Genomic DNA, 19,667 nt, shown 5'->3' with positions numbered 1-19,667 from the left:
CGTAATGCATATTATATATAAAAGAAAGTGCATTCCTGTGGGATTGTACAGGGTTTCTGTATCTCACAGCGAGGATGGGGTGGGTGGGTGCATGGAAGGGGGGACGGTAATGCAGGATACGGGTCAGGTGGGCACTATAGGGCAGTGTTTCTCAACCACTGTGCCTGGGGACCTTTTGGTGTGCCCCTGAGAAGGGGTCAAGTGTGCCCCTTGAAACTGCTTGAAAGCCAGAATTGTATTTATCATTTTAACAATGATTTAAACTAGTGAAAACAGCCGATCTACAAGCACACAACGCCTCGCACCGTTGTGTGCTTGTAGATTTGCTGTTTTCAATACTGTTGTGCGACAGCCTTGTATGATGAAGCAGGGCTTTACTTTGCGAAGAAACGTACACATTTGAAACTTGTCTTCCTGACAGTGATGAGATTTACACCCACGTATTATGTTGGTGTGCCCATGGATTCTTGGGACATGAAAAGTGTGCCCATGCAGAAAAAAGTTGAGAAACACTGCTATCTGGGCAGTGGCATGACTGGCATCTCAATGTAAAATTGTCTGTTTTGTCCACAATGTTAAAAAATAAAATATTTTAAAAATGTAAGTATACTTGATGTGAACATGCAAGGTATATCATTATCAAACTTAATATTATCCTTCAACTTCTTGCTTATGCCCCAAAATGATGGATATAGAGGTTTTGTCGCAATTGTAGAAATATTAGACCTTAATTGTTGAATGTTCAAGCATGTAATGATCATGTATGTTTTCTTTCACTCAAGACCATTTCACACACACACACACACACACACACACACACACACACACACACACACACACACACACACACACACACACACACACACACACACACACACACACACACACACACACACACACACAAACAATATATATATATATATATATATATATATATATGTTTTAACATTTTAGACAAAACAGACAATTTTACAGCAAAGGTGCCCAGATGTCCCCAGTGTCCAACTGACCCGTTAGCGGTACTTTGCACTGTGGCTCGTGTTTGGGATGACGGTGACGCCTAGACAAGGGGAGACTAAAGAGCCAATTACTCAGGGCTCTGTCTGGGCTTCTTTCACCTGCAAAGCTCAGAGTGTGGCGAGCAGGCGATCAAAGCCACTGAAACATTCCTGTGTGCGAGAGTACGAATCAAACACAAGACAAGACTCTTTTGCTGATACTTTTAGCAAACAAGTGCATGACTAGTGTTCAGTTTTATATATTACGAACAAGTAATCGTGATTACACTCGCAGTGTAGTGTTGGCCGAGCATTGTCATTCGAACCAGAGTTTACGTTGCTCTAATAAGGCCATGAATTTAACCCATTTAGGCCTAGAATTATTGAATGATTTAACCAGTGAAAAATAGCAGATATACAAGCTCACAGCGCGGCACCGAGTGCCGCACTGCAAGCTTGTAGATCTGCTATTTTGGAAAAAGTAGTGAAAATGTGTGCAAATCTTTGAATATATGTATTTTCAAAGCGAACGTTTGTAACTCAAATTTTTCTTCTGAGGAGGCCCTGGAACTAAATATTTTGAGATGGGGGTCCGTGGCCAAATAAATATCATTTTGGGGGTCCTTCACATGAAAAGGTTTGAGAACCACTGACATAGTAGTCTCTCAAGAACAGACTAACTGAGCTCCAGTTAAGTGAAAAGGACCTTTTCTTTGACGATGGCTAGCCAGATTGCTGATATAGAAACATAGGTTTTTCAAAAAATCTTAGAAGGATTCAAAAGACACTTATAGAATCGGGTCAAAATTCAAATTTTCACGATTTTTCAAAAATAGCAGATCTACAAGCTCGCAGCGCGGCACTCGGTGCCGCGCTGTGAGCTTGTATATCTGCTATTTTTCACTGGTTAAAGCATTCAATAATTCTAGGTCTTTAAAATCAATCATGATGCTAAAGATTTTTTCTATTTTCTTTTTTACACGCACACACCAACAGGCCAGCAAGCTTCATTCTTATATAAAACAAGTCATATCAATATGGGTGCAAAACAAATATTCACACGTGTACTGAACAACAGTGAATCTCAACAGTTTTCCCAACTCTATAAAAATAGCTTAAAAATCTGACACATTATTATATGTTTTTTTAGTACAGTGTAGGGTTAAGTCATAGAATCTTTTCTTTTACTGAGACAGTTCAGTTAAGAGGCTGGTTCAGATGTCCCATGCTGCTCCTACTGTCCTCCTGTGACACAGCCACAAACGCCATGAGGAACAGGTTCAAACAAAACAAACAACATAAAATGAACCACTTCATCTCTATTTTATCGTATGACATTGTTGTGCGAAAATAGCTGAGCTTGTTGTAGATCGGCTATTTTTGCTACTTTGGGAAAAGTTTGAAACATTTCCCGCTATAACGGCATGGCCAAAACAAGTTGTTAAAAAAAATATCAATGTCATATTTCCATCTTTTAACCACTTTCAACATGGTGTTCCCCAATTTGTGACAACGTCTTCGAAAATATTCATACATTTTCAAATAGCTAAAATAGCTGATCTGTATTGCACACTTGTTCAGCTATTTTTGATGTTTGTGAACATTTTTGAAATGGCCTTATTTATGGCCTGTTTTGGCCATATACATTATTTATTTTGATTATTGGTGCCGGTCATTGTCTGTCAATCAAGTAGGCTTTGTATATTTAAGTAATTTATATTCCCTGTGTATTTTTTGTCCACAAAGCCTAAAAGCCATACTGAAGTGTTTGTTTATATACAATGTTCAATTAAATAATGAATTGAAATTATCTGTATGACAATCAATTGAGTAAAACATGTATTCAATGTGAGAACCCTAATGTCCCTTAGCAATGTCAGAATCACTGGAAAGGTGAAGTGGGGACCCCCACACCTCACCCCACATTTGGCAAAAAGAAGTTGCAGTCTCTCTCACACAGACACTAAACACACAGAAGCATTTAGTAACCAGTGCCCGTGAGAATGTCTGCCGATGCACAACCCACTGTTACAAACGTATCCTGGGAAATTAGATGAACCAAAATAAAAGTAAAAAAGGATACAATTACATATGACATACATACAGCAAACAGGGCAAGGGTTGGTAGTGGTACACAGATTGTCATATGTCACGCTATGCACACAGGCAACAGCAAAATAACAAACCAAAAATATATACGTAATGAAATGTACAGTATAATAATGCCATTCATCATTCAATCATGGCAACAAACATTACATAATGAACAAGTGCAGTGGTTCCCAAACTTTTCAGGTTCGAGACTCAAAAGATAGATTAGATGTTTGCCCGGGACCAAAACTAGAGAAAACAGTAGATCTTAAAGCTCGCAAGTCGCAACGCAGAACGAATTGACATAGATCTGCTGTTTTCACTAGTTACTTCTTAATTATTATTTTTAATTTATGGAATTTCTGTTATATATATATTTTTTTAATATTCAAAGAATATATACTGTACGTATATTTTAAAATATTTATATATATTTTTTAAATGTAATGTAGAAAATGGGATTTTTAAGTGTGACCAAACCCCCAGAACCCAGGGCTAGAGTTAAAGCAAAAGGACAGTAACAAAAATTGGATCACCCAGATAATCCAATCCCCCCACAATGCACCTGGATTCTGCTTCTTCCGGGTGCTTCAAAACGCCACTGAGCAACGTTGCATTGAAATGAATAGCTGGGGGGCGGGGCTATCCTCTCCCTATATTATATATACTCTTGAGACCCATAAAAATTGGTCTGTGACTCCCAAATGGGTCCCGACCCAGCGTTTGGGAACCTGTGAACTAGTGCAATGCGCACACAGGCAGGCAAACACACACACACACACACACACACACACACACGCACACACGCGCACACACGCACACACACACACACACACACACACACACACACACACACACACACACACACACACACACACACACACATGGACGGAACGGAAGGACACTAGTACAGACTCCACCCAGGAAACACTTCTATCTCGGACTGGGAAGAAGAAACTTTGAGTTCAAGTGGTGAGCAGCTTGTCCCCTGATATCCCAGAACAACGAAAGACGGAGAAGGCAAAAATGGAACCAAAAGAAAAGAAAAAAAGCAGAACTGGTGACGTGGACCACTGACATTATAAGGACACTTGGAGGAGGATTGTATTGTTTAGGATGAACTGAAAGCAGAGTTGCTATGTACTGCATGTCAGCCTGGTCTAAATACAGTTGCTATCCAAAGCATATCAAATAATACCTATTGTATTATGACAACAATAAATAACTGAAACCTCTTGCAGCAGTTGTGGAAAAAAAGGCCACTGAACGCTTGTGTGCGAGTGTATGTGTGTGTGCACGCGCGCGCGCGTGTGTGTGTAAGAGAACGAGTGTGAGAGAGATAGATAAAGACGGGCAAACTCAAAAGCATGGCTAAAAAAATTATCCATAAAACCTTTTTTAAGCTTTGTCGTACCATCATGCATTGAACAATTATTATCACAAGACTGAAATGCAACCTCATTCCGTTTTTCTGGCTCAAAGTTCCCATCATGCCATCATAACAAAGATGTATCTGTATGCAAAACATGTTTAGCATCTCAGGAGGCTACAGTACAGCTTCCACTTGGTCTGTCCGTTAAAGTCGATCAACGTTAAAGTCGATCATCATTAAAGTCGATCAAAGTCGATCATACCAAGATTAGAGTGAAGCTGATGGCCAGGCTGGTAATTCAACGCAAACTAAAAAAAACAAACAAACATACAAGTCGAGTACAAGTGCCCTCAATCTTGTAACGTAATAGATTTCATAGGGCAGAGGTAAGTCAAATAATGGCAGTAAATGATCACAAAGGGCCTCATTCAGTTAAAACTTGTTACAGCTTTTCCAAATACCTAAATATAATAAAGTATTCTTCCTCAAATTTTACCGACAACAGCAAAAATATATATATATCAGATCCACCGCCCATATTTGGGCAAGACCGGCCGGCGTCATCAATGACGTCACGAACATGATCCATAGTGAAGCCGTACCCGCAGTTAGGCCGAGTCTGTTCAGAGTCAGACACAAACCTGTTTAACAAGTTTGTCTGAATAAGGCCCTATTTAGACAGAAATACAGAATGTACAGGTAATCTGTACGCCGACACGTTACGTTAAGTCGCCCCTGAATACAAAATTGTGTCATCACTGTATAGTTACGATATTTCACTCACATATCTCATGGTAATGCTAATAGAAATCGAGTTATGTCAGATCACAGAGGAGCAACTCAATTTAAAGTACCACATGAGTGATCATTATTTTACACAAAAGGACACTTTGAATAACTACATCTATCCCGTTAAAGCATAAAAACCAGTCAACCATGCCCTGCCGAAGTCTCAACCGCAGAAGCCAAGTGAATTATAATCATTTCTAAAGGACAGTAATGCTGCAGAGAACTATTAAAACAGAGTCTCGAGCCCCCAAAGGGGCAGTCATTTAAGGTTTCTTAGTGCGCTTCAGTGGTTCTCTTGGGGGGGAAAGAAACGTAGAGAATTCTAAAATGGTGAAAATCTAGAATGTCACATTGACAGATAAATCCTCACTCAGATTCTCCCTCCGCGACTCTATGAAGCTTTGGTTTTTCCAGCCCGTGGTGAGATCTTGTCTTCGGACTTGACAACGCCGTTGACCGCACCTCCTAGCAAGATACATAGGGACACACAAATAAACATTATCTCATTAATAGACTACATATAGTTTCATCTTTTGACAGCACAATCATCAGTGTATTTTGGATTCATGTCAATTTGTGTTTTCAGATATTTAACCACTTGAACCGTCAATACTTAGTGAACTTGACCTTTCACTCTGTACTCTGCTCTTTTCCCCCTCTACACCAAAGCTCTTTGCCGAAAATAGCTGATTTACAAGCTCACACCGCCTTGCAGCGCGAGGCGTTGTGAGCTTGTAGATCTGCAATTTTTGGCTAAAGTTCTCAGAATATGGACGCTAGGGTTGAAATGGTTGATATAAAAACAGAGAAAAAAGTTTCTTTCACACAAAGATTTGGAGGACCCCTATATTAACTCTGAGGACCCCCTAGGGGTCCCGGACCCCCTGTTGAAGACCCCTGCTTTAAGCCACTTAGACCCTAGTGTTACTGTTATGGGGGGAGAACATTCGGCGCAAATAGCAGATCTACACAATGTGCTGTGACGCGTTGTTATGTGTTGTGATCTTGTAGATCTGCTCTATTCAGTGAACAGATTTGGTATACAGGGGGAAAAAAGGTTATGGGGCCGAGTATAGTCCCCTTGGGGACTGCCTGGTTTGATGTCTAGATCATTGGTTCTCAAAGTGGGGTCTGGGGACCCCCAGGGGTCCTTGAGGTAGTTCCAGGGGGTCCACAGCTAAATGATAGTGAGGAACCAAAAGGACCCTTATGGGTATGTAACTCAGAGAGTGTACAAATGGAACCAAATAGACTGACGGTTCCATTTGGTTCCATTTGTACACTCAGAGTTAAATTAACATTGATTTTAAAATATAAATTGTGGTCTCAGAGATAGAAATGCCATTAAATGGCAGTCCGTAGCCTAATTCATGTCAAACTGGGGGTCCTTGGAATTAAAATGGTTGGGAATCACTGCTAGTCTTGCCACGGACACATTAGTCCTAGACACATTGATGACCCTTGGTTTTAGCAAACTCACCCCGGACAGGCTCCCTCTTGTAGGGCTTGCTCTTTGGGCTGACCGCCTTCTTCTTGTTGGCCTGGTTCTGGCTGTGTTCCCTCCACTTCTTCAGCTGGAAGTTGATGAATTTCCACATCATCCAGGCCTGGGTCAGGCAGATCGCTGCCAGACAGCTCATCCTAACAGGCAGAGAAGACCACACAACACAACACAACACAACACAATCTCAGCAGTGGTGGAACAATTACTCACATTTTATACTCAAGTAAAAGTATCAATACTGCAGAATAGAAATACTCTGTTACAGGTAAAACAGATCCGATTCTGTGTCCAGAATCAGAATCAGATCTACAAGCTCACAACACGTCGTAAGCTTGTAGATCGGTTATTTTCAAACATTTTGTACTTTTACTTTTGGTACTTTTTATGATTAAGTCAATACTTATATATACTTATACTTTTACTCCAGTACATTTTGAATTCCAGACTTTTACTTGTAACAGTCTGACCACTAATGGTGAGTAGTGGTAAGTGGAGCGCAAAGGAATACAATCAAGTAACTAAGATATGCCATAGACATCAAACCTAGCCGTCTCCAACTCGGCCCCATAACCTTTTTTCCCCCTGTATCTACAAGATCATAACACGTAAGAACACGTTTAGAGGTTTAAAGAACAGATTTGTTCCTTTCAGATGTAATGTGTGCATGAGATAATCTTTATTTGTGTGTTCATGTGTATCTTGCTAGGAGGTGCGGTAAAATAGGTCTAAAGTGGATTAATGTATGTTTTATAAAATAATCATTTATATTTGCAAAGTAACTACTGTAGTAACTTATTTTTTCAAATAATTGCAGTGGAGTAAAAGTACAATATTTGGATCCGAGAGGTAGTAGTCATTTTTCTGTTCTGGGTGAGAGAAAATACGATTGCAACGAAAAAGCGGATATACTCTGATTACAACTCTGATTACTTTTACTCAGAGCCACAGAAATAAGGATAAAAACAATAAAAAAATAAATAAAAAAAAATGGCACTCTGCGATTAAATCATTGTTTAATCAAACGGCACTCAATGTGTTAATTTTTAGTTGGACTTACCTGACTGTGAGCACGTTGAAGTTGCCTTCTGCCAGAGAAAAGCCCTGGTTCTCCGTGCGGGGCAGCCCGAATCCAAACGTCAGAACAGAGAGTGTGAGGGTGAGGAGACGGGCGATGACGAAAAGTAACGCCCACAGAGTGAATCTAGCGAGGTAGAAAGATCATCACATTATGGCACTACTTTGATTGAAGAATTGGTTATTACTGTGATTAATTATTTCTATCAAAAGCAAAAAGAGGCAGACAGCATGAATTAATGGCTGGTTGGTGGTTGTCTCTTAGTCTCACCCCTTCTGCTTGTTCTCGTCGCTGAAGTAGAAGAGACGCGAGGCGTGGAAGAGCAGCTCCACCAGGTAGTGAGGAACCAGCAGAACCAGGCCCAGTCGGTGCAGGCTGAACACACAACACAACATTAACCCAGTGGTGGAAAAACTACTCACATTTATTACTTTAAGCTAAAGTATCACATTGTGATACTTGCATTGTAGATAGAGATACTTGTTTCCTCCCGCAAGGAAAAATTCAGTATTTTCAGCCCAACCCAGCTAATTCGTTGCCCACAAGGAGCGCGTGAGCAATTAGGCGTTAAAGGACAACTTTAGTTTTTTACAACAAGGGTTCATATTTTAGATTGTAATTAAAGAATATAAAAGATGAGTGTTAAAATTATTTCATTTACTTCTTTCTATTGTTTTAGAGATTCTTATTTCAGTGTTTGGGGGCATGCGTACAAGTGGCTAAATATGTCATTTTACCCAGAATATGCCCATTCCCAAGATACAACGTAACCTTTTATGGGGGCTAGAAGTGTTACTGTAAATAGCAATAAAGAAACTGCTGACTTATTGTGTCTAAAAATATATATTTAGACACATTTTAGCACAGTAAATGCGATAAAACAACAGAACGAAGCAAATGAAAACATTTTAACACTCACTTTTTCTTTTCTCTAATTAAAATCTAAAATATGAACCCTTGTTGTAAAAAAAAAACAAAGTTGTCCTTTAAGAGCCTTGCTCATGGACACACATCGTATATATTTCAAAAATATTTTCCATCTTTTGAAAGAAAATGGGATTTTTACTCTAGTCTTGAGGCTCGTGACCCAAAATGGGTCGCAACCCACTATTTGGGAAACAGTGCCTTAGAGAAATGAAAAAGTGTAAGAACTCATGGCACTGCATCTTTAAGAAATTCAAACCACTGGGTTAGGCTTCAGAAGGCTTTCATTTCATTCCATGTGAGGAGGCATTAGGTTGCTTGACCTTTGCTTTAATGGGATCATATCAGGACAATATTAGGAATGTCACCAAGGTTGTCACAGAACGTTTTACAATCCATTGCTCCAATCCAATATATCGCTTGGATAACTTTTTTTTGTATTTGTAACACAATGAAAGCCATTAATTCGGGAAGTATTTTGAAATCATCCTTATAGCCCAGAGTAACAATTCTGGAAGGAATATATTGCATAAGCACAATTCACACAAATAAGTACGGTAAACAGATTATTTGTTCATACATTTCCGGCGGTTGCATAAACATCCCGCTGTTTTGTTCACCAAACTGCCACCAAAGTGTGTTAAAACAAACCATCATGAATATAAATTGATGTGGTTTGAACCACTATGAATGACGTCAATGCCCTTCAGAATACAGAGCTGGGCAACGATTAGCATCTATCACACAGTTTGGTCACAAACAAACAAACCCCTTTTCTATTCCAGCACTTGAAGAGATGCAAAGACATGATTTGACTCACTTTAAGACGTAGGCACCAGAGATGTGGGCAACATAAAGGCAAATGTAATAGAGTTGACGGGGAATGTCCTCCTGCAAAAAAAAAAAAAAAGACAGAAAGAAAGAAAAACATTAGTGGATGAGTTACAGTAAGTCTAATTTAATTTATGGTTTGGCAAAAATGTGTTGTGCGACATCTAGCTCGTCACTTTTTCACAGAAGCATGAATTAAACTAACTGGGTTTTAGTGTTTGGTGACTAAACACTAAAACCATTAAGTGTTGATTTTTAGTATGTCTAAAAAGGTTGAGGTTATCAGGCTTCAAATCATCCTACCCTCATACTTCCACTGCGGAGCAGCAAGATGGAAGAGCTGTTTTTACATTTTATCTGTCACTCCTGATGCTTTCTTTTATCCAGAACTAAAACGTATTTAAATGAATTAATTGTAGAGTATGTTAAGACAATATATCTAGTTCATGTGCAGTGGTTGGAGGTGGACTTCCTTTTCCTTTTTGGTTCTGTGTTGGCCCTGTTCTTGTATGATTATGTCCATGTGTGTCTGGTGTGTTTTATGTCGATTGATTATGGACTATCTATCACATTATGCCGCCTCAATTTCCCTTTGAGGATTAATAATCTCATCTCATCATCTCCCTAATCTTCCACTGAGACCACTTTAGACCAGGGGTCTTCAACAGGGAGTCTGGGGCCCCTAGGAGGTCCTCAGAGTTACAACAGAGGTGCGGACAAATATTTGTGCGCATTATTATTTTGTTATATTAACCACTTGAACCCTAGCATCCTTATTCTGAGGAGAACTTTAGCCCAAAAATAGGAGATCTACAAGCTACAAGCACAGAGTGAAAGGTCAGGTTTTCCTAGTATTGATGGTTTAAGTCACTGGTTACAAAGCACTGGGTTGGGACCCATTTGTGGGTTGGACAATTTTTTATGGATTCCTTCATTTTTGTTTCCTACATTTTGTTATTAATTATTTCTAATAAGAAACATTTTCAAAAAACATTCCCAAAAAAGGTAAAAAATTGCGAATTAAAAAACAATTTCAATAATTTTTCATGAAGAAATCAAAGAAAAATCTAAGAAATTCCATAAATGAGTGGTGAAAATAGGCGATCTACAAGCTCACAACGCGGCACGAAGCGACAGGTTGCAAGCTTGTAGATCTGCTATTTTCACACACAAACGTCTAATCTCTCTTTTGGGTCACAGGCAGACTAAAATGTTTGGGAACCACTGGTTTAAGTGGTTAAATGTCTAATAATACACATTAACATGAATCCAACATACACTGACGATAGTGCTGTCTATGAAGCTATCTATTAAATCTATAAAAAGTTTAATCTGCAACACAATTTCATATGGTATCAGTGTCGAGGTCCTTACTTCATCTATCTCTCAGCTAAGGGGTCCTTGGCCTGAAAAGCATTGAAGACCACTGATTTATACCCTGATGTGGGGCAGGACATCTACTGGTCAGTCACCAACTAATACTGCAGGAATCTAACAGCACAAGTACAGTTGCTGCTCCAGTCCATTGCACCAAGAATAGAGGGCTTAAGTGGATAAAGGTGTCAACAGCAGATAATAAGATATCAACAGAACAGTGCAGTGATGGTCATATGTAAGTGACAATCCGAATGTTTTATGTCTGTTGTCTCCCTCTTCTGACCGAGAGAGGTAATTGCAACAGTGCCCCCACTGTGATAAATAAATGGTGGGGCAACTAGCGCCCAATCAAGTGTGCCTAATCTGCTCTCAAATAACTTTGTCAACCAGTCCTACCCGACATCAGGGTCTGAATGGATTTCTCAGTGGAAGAATAGGGAGACCACCTCCAACCACTCCAGATTGGATAAGTTCTTTTTTTTTTAGATGATTAACTTTGTCAGACCTAGGAGTGGGAAACCCATACACAAGATGACTGTCATCCTAAAATACTTGAGTTTGGAAGTTGTGACATTTCACATCAGCACTACAGAGTCTGAAAACTAACCACTGGTCAAAACATAGAATATAATGTACCTTAAAATACATATATATTTTAAACGAGACTTACCTTTCTCACTTTTTGAAAATACAGCTCAGGAAGTGCGTGGAGCCAATAGGCAATTTGGCAAATATAGAAGAACTTAACCTGAAAGCTACACAAGGGACAGAGGGCAAGGATAAGAGACAATTTGCATTGGTAACAAAATTAAAGTCATCAATACAATACATCCTGTTGTATGTTGGGAATGAGAGTTAAAATTGTAAACAAAAATGAAACATTATGCATATGTAAACAGTGAAAATAGCAGACATACAAGCCGATCTACTAACTCACGAGTCGTGAGCTAGTAGATCGGCTATTTTCTCTAGTTCTCAAACGGCTTAAGTGCTTAACTTGTAAAACTGATTTCATTTCCTTTATAATATTAAGTCAGATCAACTACATTGGGATGAGCTCTCATAATGAATGTACACAATCTTACGTACACCATGCGCGTGTGGGGGTAACCTTCCCATAAGAACGTGGGATTACTCGCAAATTCCTCCTGCCAAAGAAAAAAGACAACACTACATAAGCTGGAGCGCATGCCAGAGTGAAGCACAGTGACTCGTTCGTGGTACCAAATTAACTTTTCTCCTCACCAGGCAAGCAAATGTCTGGTACTGTAGATGAAGGATTCTCATATAAAGATCTAGTGTGCCATTCACTTTGCTGTAGGAGCCACTAAGTCAGATACTGTATCTTTGTATAAATCTTACTTGCACTGAGCCACCAAAGCTCATACTGTAATTTATTGTAAAAGAAAGTTGTCTGTGCTATGATGATCCATCAAGGCTGATTTTGAAAATGTCTTTAGACAAAATAGCAAAATAGTTCATCTACAAGCTCACAAAGCGTCACATTGTGATGCGTTGTGAGGTTGTAGATCTGCAACTTTTTTATGTTTTTCTGATGTTGAATCTCTACCCTGGACTACCCCACATTACAATACAAAACTGAACTTGACCTTTTCAAAACAATAAAAACGAAACAAGCAACCCCACTTTAAAAACAAATTTAAACTAAACAAAAGGTGACAATAAAAACTGAACACAAAATACGACATTATGGAAAATGCTCAACTCTAATGACCTTGGGGTGACATCTTACTACAGATTTCATATCACGGTTATTGTGACCAAAGAACTTGTGATTTACAATATTATCGCGATAATCAAAATATCCCCAACATCCATTATCCTGGGATGGAACATTTGCCAAAGAATTGCAGATCTACAACGCGTTGTGAGCTTGTAGATCGGCTATTTTTGGCAAAGAGATTTGCTAGAGTGAAAAAATAAGGACTGTATCAAGTATGTCATTTGCAGGCCCGTTTTATCAATTATAGAGGGTTTAAGTGGTACCGGATATGCAGCTCGGCAAATAAAAGGTGAATTGATCCCAGTGCATGACGGAGGACGATTTCACGATAAATTAAATCTCCCCGGTATGAATATCGTGAGTGCTTTTTATCACGATAAATGATAACAGCGATTATCGTCCCATCCCTACATCTGATCTTACCGCTGTCAGAATGCTGCAGCCCCAGATGAAGGAGGCCAGGTAGAACGCTGCCAGCTGTCCAGACTCATTGAACTTGCTGTGTTTGGTTTTGGACAGGTGCAACCTCCTGTTCATTTTCTGAAATTACAAATATCAGACGTTTAATTAAATTTGAACAAATTAAAATCCATAGTCAGGGATTTTCTTCTTTTTTTTTGCATAAAATATAATGTGAATGATCCCGACTGTCCTTCTACCATGACTTTGTTTACTTCTGCATTCAGAAAGATGTCAAAAAGTGACACGTAATTGGAGATTAATGTTCAAATGTCCCTCTGTTATCCATTTACATGCTTTTGTGTGCTTTAATTTTTATACCGTAAAGTGAATTTGATTTAAAAGCTTGAGACTGATAATACATGTGTCATTGACAATTATATTCCTCTACCCGTCAAAGTCTAAAAGATTTGGAAAGCAATGCAATTATCTTGATTTGCTTGTTAGTGTGCATACAAGTATTATAGAAATATTGATTTGTCCCAAATAGTTCTGCAATTATTGACAAAAACTAAGGCAAAAAATAGACGACATAGCAAGTACAGTTGCAAATCAGATCCGTTTCACTAACATTTCTTTTTAACCCATTAAGACCTGAGGCCGATTCTACAAATGCCTTCTAAACCAGTAGTTCTCATACTTTTTCGTACCAAGAACCCCCAGATTGATATATAGATTTGGCCGCAGACCACCGTCTGAAAATGTTTTGTGACAGGGGCCCCCAGAAGAGGAGATTTATGTTAAAAAATGTCATTTTGCCATTCACAAATAGCAGATGTACAAGCTCAAAGTGCGGCACTAAAATCTAAAACAATGGCTTATGTCATGTGGTTAAATATCACTGCATACTCACATCGAGAATGTATTCTTGTATCAAAGCATGGAGTATGACGGCGATGAGCAGGTAGAAAAACACAGTAGCCAGATCTTTAGGTCCATATTGGTAAAGGTTCGTTACCGGTTCGGTCTTCTCGTCTGCACAACAAAATAGAAAATATAAATAAACAGTGATTCACAAGGAGGCAACATTGAGTCGAGTATGTACAAAAGACTAGATTTTATTTGTAATTGTCACTGTCGGGCAGAAACCTCCAATCTCTTTATTCTAACCTTTTGTGTTTTTCCCCCCCGTAAATTAACACCCTACTTGATCCTACTACAGCAGTGGTTTATTTTCAACCTTTTTCATAAGAAGGTCCATTATTTATTCAGCATTTGAGCCACAGACCACCCTTTGATGAGATTTAAACTCTCAGACCCAAAACTTGTTATTATGTTGTTATCTTTGGATAGGATTGAGGTGGTACCATAAGAGAGATCACAAACGTTGATCAAAAATAACAATTCCTCTAGCTGGGGACCACCTGGAACACCCTCAAGGACCACTGGTGGTCCCCGGACCACTGGTTGAAAACCACTGCTGTACTTGATCATACTATACAGCGTGACACAAAGGTATCAAAAGCAGCTACTTCTGTTTTTTGAATTTGAACAGAGACAATGAAATGATTATTGCTCCATATGTGACCTTGCTCACTCACCCAGAACCTGTGTTACATTGTACTGGACTGTGATGAACATGATGGCAAACTTTGCAGTTACCTGCAACAAAAGAAAAGCATCATTAAGATGACTCAGACAGGGGTTATCATTATGTCCGTACATGGACAAATCTGTCCATGGCTAGAATATTTGATTTTGTTTATAAAGCATACATAACAATTATAATGTTTTTATTTTGATCACCACCAATTACTGAATGTCAGTCTCCAGGTTTTCTTCAGAATATGTACAGTATGATTTACTATAACACTATGGCACAGTATGCCAGTACAGCGGTTCTCAAACGTTTTATTTTCAAGGACCCCCATAACTCTGAGCGTGTACAAATGGAACACTCAAGAGTTACAGACCTGTAATGGTCCATTTGCTCCACCTTCAAGCACCTTCAAGGTCCCTCAACCCTCATTGAGTACAACAGCACTAGTAGTACATGTATACATAGCTCTGTTTTTCTGGTAATGTATGTCTGTGGCAAAAAAATATTGCTGCCATCTTCTTTCATTTGTATTGACGATGTTGCACAGTGAGTCTCCTGGTCTATGTCACACAAACATTTCACATCAGTATGTGTGACTGAGTGACAAATAAAACGCTCTTGATTGTCATTCTTGATTCTAGTGTGGCTTGGGTGGGCAGCCCCCATTAAGTTATTTGTCATATCTGCCCTGTGCAGTGCAACTTTTGTTTAAAAAGCCTAAAAGCCAAACGTAAATGGTCCGTACATTTTTATTCATATGGTCCAATGTTCAATGCAAAAAATAAAAACACAATTAAATCGTTAATCACAATTATGTGTATGGCATTGTCTAAGAATTGAGTACAAAAGGACAACAATGTAAACCAGTAAGACTCCCTAATCGCGAGATAAGCGACTGTTAGGTCGCATACACAAACTTTAGAAGGCAATGGTAGCCAATCAGGAGGGAATATGGGAAATGGGACAGATCCATGTTGATGACATGAATTTAGAGATACTGTGTAGTGTACTGTACTGTACTGTACTGTCCTGTGCTTTTCCTATGCAAAGTGCTAATAAAGTAATCAATCAAACCAATAAACCAATCAAACAATTTATAGACAAGTAAAATGTCATGATGGTGGTGACAGCGATAGAGAGGGAGAACTATCTAGTTTCATGTAGAAGTGCTGCCTACAGTGGAACCTACATAGAATACGTACAGCTATAGCAGCAGCACACATGAGAGGGGGTTCAGTCACATAGAGCCTAAAGCTGTCAGCTGAGACTGGGTCCTCGGACCTGGACTGGTGCATATGTGTATAAACTAGGACATAGTGAACAGACTGCAGATTCATGCGCCTTATCTTATTGCGCTGTAATAACACAATAACTGGTTGAAAAACTGTCACGATGTCAGCTGTACAAGTGGGCCTGAAGGGAGACACATGAGAAGGTATGAGAAGGTGTGTGTGTGTCTGTCTGTCAACCTGCTGCTCAAGCCACTTTAAGACACACCACAACCGGAAATGGGTTTATTTTGTTATCAGAATAAAAGCTTAATTCTCTCCCTCGGATCAATATGTCACAATGCTTTACATACTGTACATAGTTGTTGTAGTGTAATGCATAGCTTTTATTTAAAATCTTTGCAACATATTCTTAAGATCTACACTGTATTTTCCATTTGAACCCTAAACTAGTGAAAACAGCAGATCTACAAGCTCACAATTAAAAACAAAATTTAGGAAACATGGACCCATAAAGGTCTGTCCACAACTCACAAATGGGTCCCGAGTCCGACCCAGTGCATGTGTTGAGCGGAATTCCCACTGGGCACGATAACTATAAAAGATAACTATAACTATATCGTTCACCATTTTATCTATTTTTATAGCTGGTGTGGACACTGTCTGCCATCCTCTTGGCTTAGAACGATTTTTAAAACGATATACTTTTATGTTATAGTTATAGTGCTGTGTGAATAGGTCCTTTACTCTGAAGTCCACGAAGCGGATGTGAGGTTCTTAATTGAGGTGGACTTGACGCTGGCCATGTCCACGACCACTACTAGCTAGCTGCCGCTAAACCTCCAGCTAACGCAGACCTAGGAAACTCTAGTGACTAGTCTCTCCTGCCCAGCTTGGCAGTGTTTCTCCTGCATGGTTCTCTCTCACACACAGTTTAGTTTACCTCAAACATCAGACCCAGGAGGATGATCATGGCCAAACACGACACCATGTCCGCGTGATTCTGGATCACAAACTCGTGGCTCAGCACCGGGGGGCTCTTGTTCTTCTTGCGGAAACCCATGGTGGTCTCTCTCACTGACAGACACACATAAACTCTCTCTTCTTGGTGCCTTTTCCCCGCAGTGCTGCTGGCTCGGTTCGGCTTGGATCGGTTCTACTTGGCCCGCACCACGTCCCCCCCTGGTCCTGGATGGATGGATGCTGCTGCTGCCTCTGACTCCCTGCTCCGGACCGAATAGGAACGGCTGCTGGGGTCAGTAAAAGTGTTTCTCGTGTGTGTGTGTGTTTAAAAACAGCCCACAACTACATCTACAACACAACACCCACTTCTCTCCCCCCTCCTCTGCTCTGCTATCAGAGTCAGATGACGAAGTGCCCTCTACCGACCTGTGTCAAGTTGAGCGTAAATAACGAGCGAAAACCTGCGTCAAGTTGGACCAACGTAAGCGTTTGGTTTCCGGTCAGTGAGAACTAAAATAAAATAAAATAAATGTATCGTGGGTTATAAATATTACAAGCTTTTTAGCTTGATAAATAATGTAACGGCAGGAATATGTCTGCAACAGAAAGTTTCCATTCTCCCCACTATTAAGTGGCCATTACACACATGTTTGCACAAGTGTGGAATAATGATAATGATTGTGTAATATGATAACTTGATAATAAGAATGTACTCATATTAGACAACAGTTTTACTTCACATTCTTCAATTCGTTCTATCTGAAATAACCACATTTGGAACCACATAAACTGTACGTAGGTGAGGTAGAGGATAAGGTTTTGTACAAGCTCCAGAACCAAGCTTGTCATAAAATAGGCCTACTTATTACAATGTCTTTGTGATCCAAACATAAAGCGGAAGCCTGTTAAAAAACAACAAACAAACCAACCAACCAAAAACATGAGAACATGTAAGAACTACCTGGTGAAGTTCTTTGACTTTTTAGAATACACAATGTTTTCCATCAATGGACAAAACGAAACGGATGCGTCTTTGGCATCAGCCTGTCGTATGCAGGTATTATATACTATGGGTACTGTACTTCACCCACTTGCCAGCCCATTTCACACTTGTCAAAGGCTAAGTCCCTCTATGCTAAGTCCACACTTACATAATAGCAAAAATAGCCAATTTACAAGCTTACATTGCCTTGCACCACCCTGGGTCGTGACCTGCGCTGTGCGTTGCATAAACTTGAATTTGACGGAAGTGCTGCGTTTAAGGGAAGTTACGTCATGCGATGCAGGTCTGTACATCCCCATGCGAAACAAACATATATAGATTGTAGCTCAACTCGCTCTTAATAGGTGTAACTTCGTCAGAATCCATGTTTTTGTTTGGATATTGTTTCGAACCGATTTTTTTCCAGCGGGGAATACGTTTGCAGGAGCACTGCACTGTGAAAAAATAAAACACTTTCCGGGGAAATTCACACGGCGGAAGTCCCACCTTTCTAAACACTGTCTGCCTCCTATCGTGCCCAGGCTTTTCTCTTCGCAGATGAGTTAAGGCATGTCCATATTGTATCTCCGAAATGTTCAGTGAGTTGGACCTTCCGACGTGCACATTTCCGAACTCTAATTTGGTCTAATGCTTTTGAGCGCGCTTCAGAACCCAGACAGAGCCGGGACATTTTTTACACCTAGTGTGAAGTGAGGGGTGCATTTCATCAAGCGTCCCACTAGCCTATCACAGCACGTCCGCAATGCTTATCCAATGGGACCCTGGCGTAAAACAAATTTGTGTCATACATTTTTTTACACGTCTCCGTCTCCCCCCCCCCCCCTTTGAGCTGTTTGTGCCAAGATGTAGGCCGGACATTGTAGCCACACTTTACTTAAGCTGGCCATTTTCTTTACACGTTTTCCCATTGGTTTTTGACCGGACAAAGACAGATTTTGGAACTATAGTTCCTGTTCCAGAAGCACCGCTCAAAAGAAAGAAGGTTAATCATTGACCCCCAGTTTGCGAACCACTGATCATAAATGTTCTGTCACTTTGTGAAAAATAAATAGTATAAAAATTAATATTCTTGCAGGATCAACCACTGCTTTTTCTTCTACAACAATAGCTATTCACTTGTTTCCATGACCTTGCCAACCAAAAACGTGCAACGTTCTTTTTTTCTTTAGCTATTGGTTTTATTTTGAAATCTGTGGACCAGAAGTCAAATGCTTACGACTGTGTGATATGACAGGTTTTATGGTATATTGACGAAGGCCCCTCCCACTCCAAGACCCATTCATGAACCGCCCATTGGCGATGACGTAAACAGAGAGCCTAGTTGGTAGTAAATCCCATAGTCTGGAGGTACGGTCGCGTTGTCATTGGCTACTTTTATTTATGTACAGTATTTATTTGACAGTACATACATGTAGTAAGTAGGCCTACTATGATGTGCAGTGGCGTCATTGGGGGCATCATTGTCTGGTCTGTTACAGATGATGTCCAAAAGTCATGCAGATCGTTACACAGTATCTCTATACACCATTAAACGAAACGGGTATTTCTTACATTGATGCTCCTACATGTTATCATGCAAGCACCAGTTAAAGTTACTTTCCATCCCTCATATACTGTGTGCACAGTGCACATCCCATAACCCACACACTGCACATCATTTCGGAGCTCATATCTTGAAATCTAGTATCTAGTATCTTTGATTGATTGAAGACTTTATTAGAAGTTTGCATAGGAAAGGGTACAGTTTCATGACGGGACAGTTCACTGG

General features: G+C 39.8%; 1 protein-coding gene across 1 annotated transcript; it reads right to left on the bottom strand.

Moving 5' to 3' along the window:
* Window positions 1–1,907: 1,907 nt before the first annotated feature.
* LOC308291393 (translocating chain-associated membrane protein 1-like 1) lies at window positions 1,908–17,137 on the bottom strand. Its single transcript, XM_080733398.1, has 11 exons — window positions 16,877–17,137; window positions 14,706–14,766; window positions 14,018–14,139; window positions 13,129–13,245; window positions 12,051–12,109; window positions 11,632–11,716; window positions 9,574–9,644; window positions 8,100–8,204; window positions 7,812–7,955; window positions 6,731–6,891; window positions 1,908–5,715 (listed from the first exon to the last, which is right to left on the bottom strand). The coding sequence occupies exons 1-11, from the start codon at window positions 16,994–16,996 to the stop codon at window positions 5,642–5,644; spliced, it is 1,119 nt and encodes a 372-aa protein (XP_080589524.1). The 5' UTR covers window positions 16,997–17,137; the 3' UTR covers window positions 1,908–5,641.
* Between the last annotated feature and the right edge of the window lie 2,530 nt (window positions 17,138–19,667).

This window comes from Nannobrachium achirus (assembly GCF_963921795.1).
Source record: "Nannobrachium achirus genome assembly, chromosome: 9".
In the NCBI taxonomy this organism is placed as follows: Eukaryota; Metazoa; Chordata; class Actinopteri; order Myctophiformes; family Myctophidae; genus Nannobrachium; species Nannobrachium achirus.
The sequence above is the reverse complement of the archived record's forward strand: the minus strand, read 5'-3'. Positions and strand labels throughout refer to the sequence as shown.

Bases quoted from the DNA above. Each gene is read 5' to 3' on its own strand.
- LOC308291393 (XM_080733398.1), bottom strand. From the start codon at position 16,996: ATGGGTTTCCGCAAGAAGAACAAGAGCCCCCCGGTGCTGAGCCACGAG. The intron at 14,140-14,705 runs GTGAGTGAGCAA...TTTGTTGTGCAG, and splicing joins CAATGTAACACAGGTTCTGG to ACGAGAAGACCGAACCGGTA. The intron at 7,956-8,099 runs GTGAGACTAAGA...CTACCTCGCTAG, and splicing joins GACGAGAACAAGCAGAAGGG to ATTCACTCTGTGGGCGTTAC.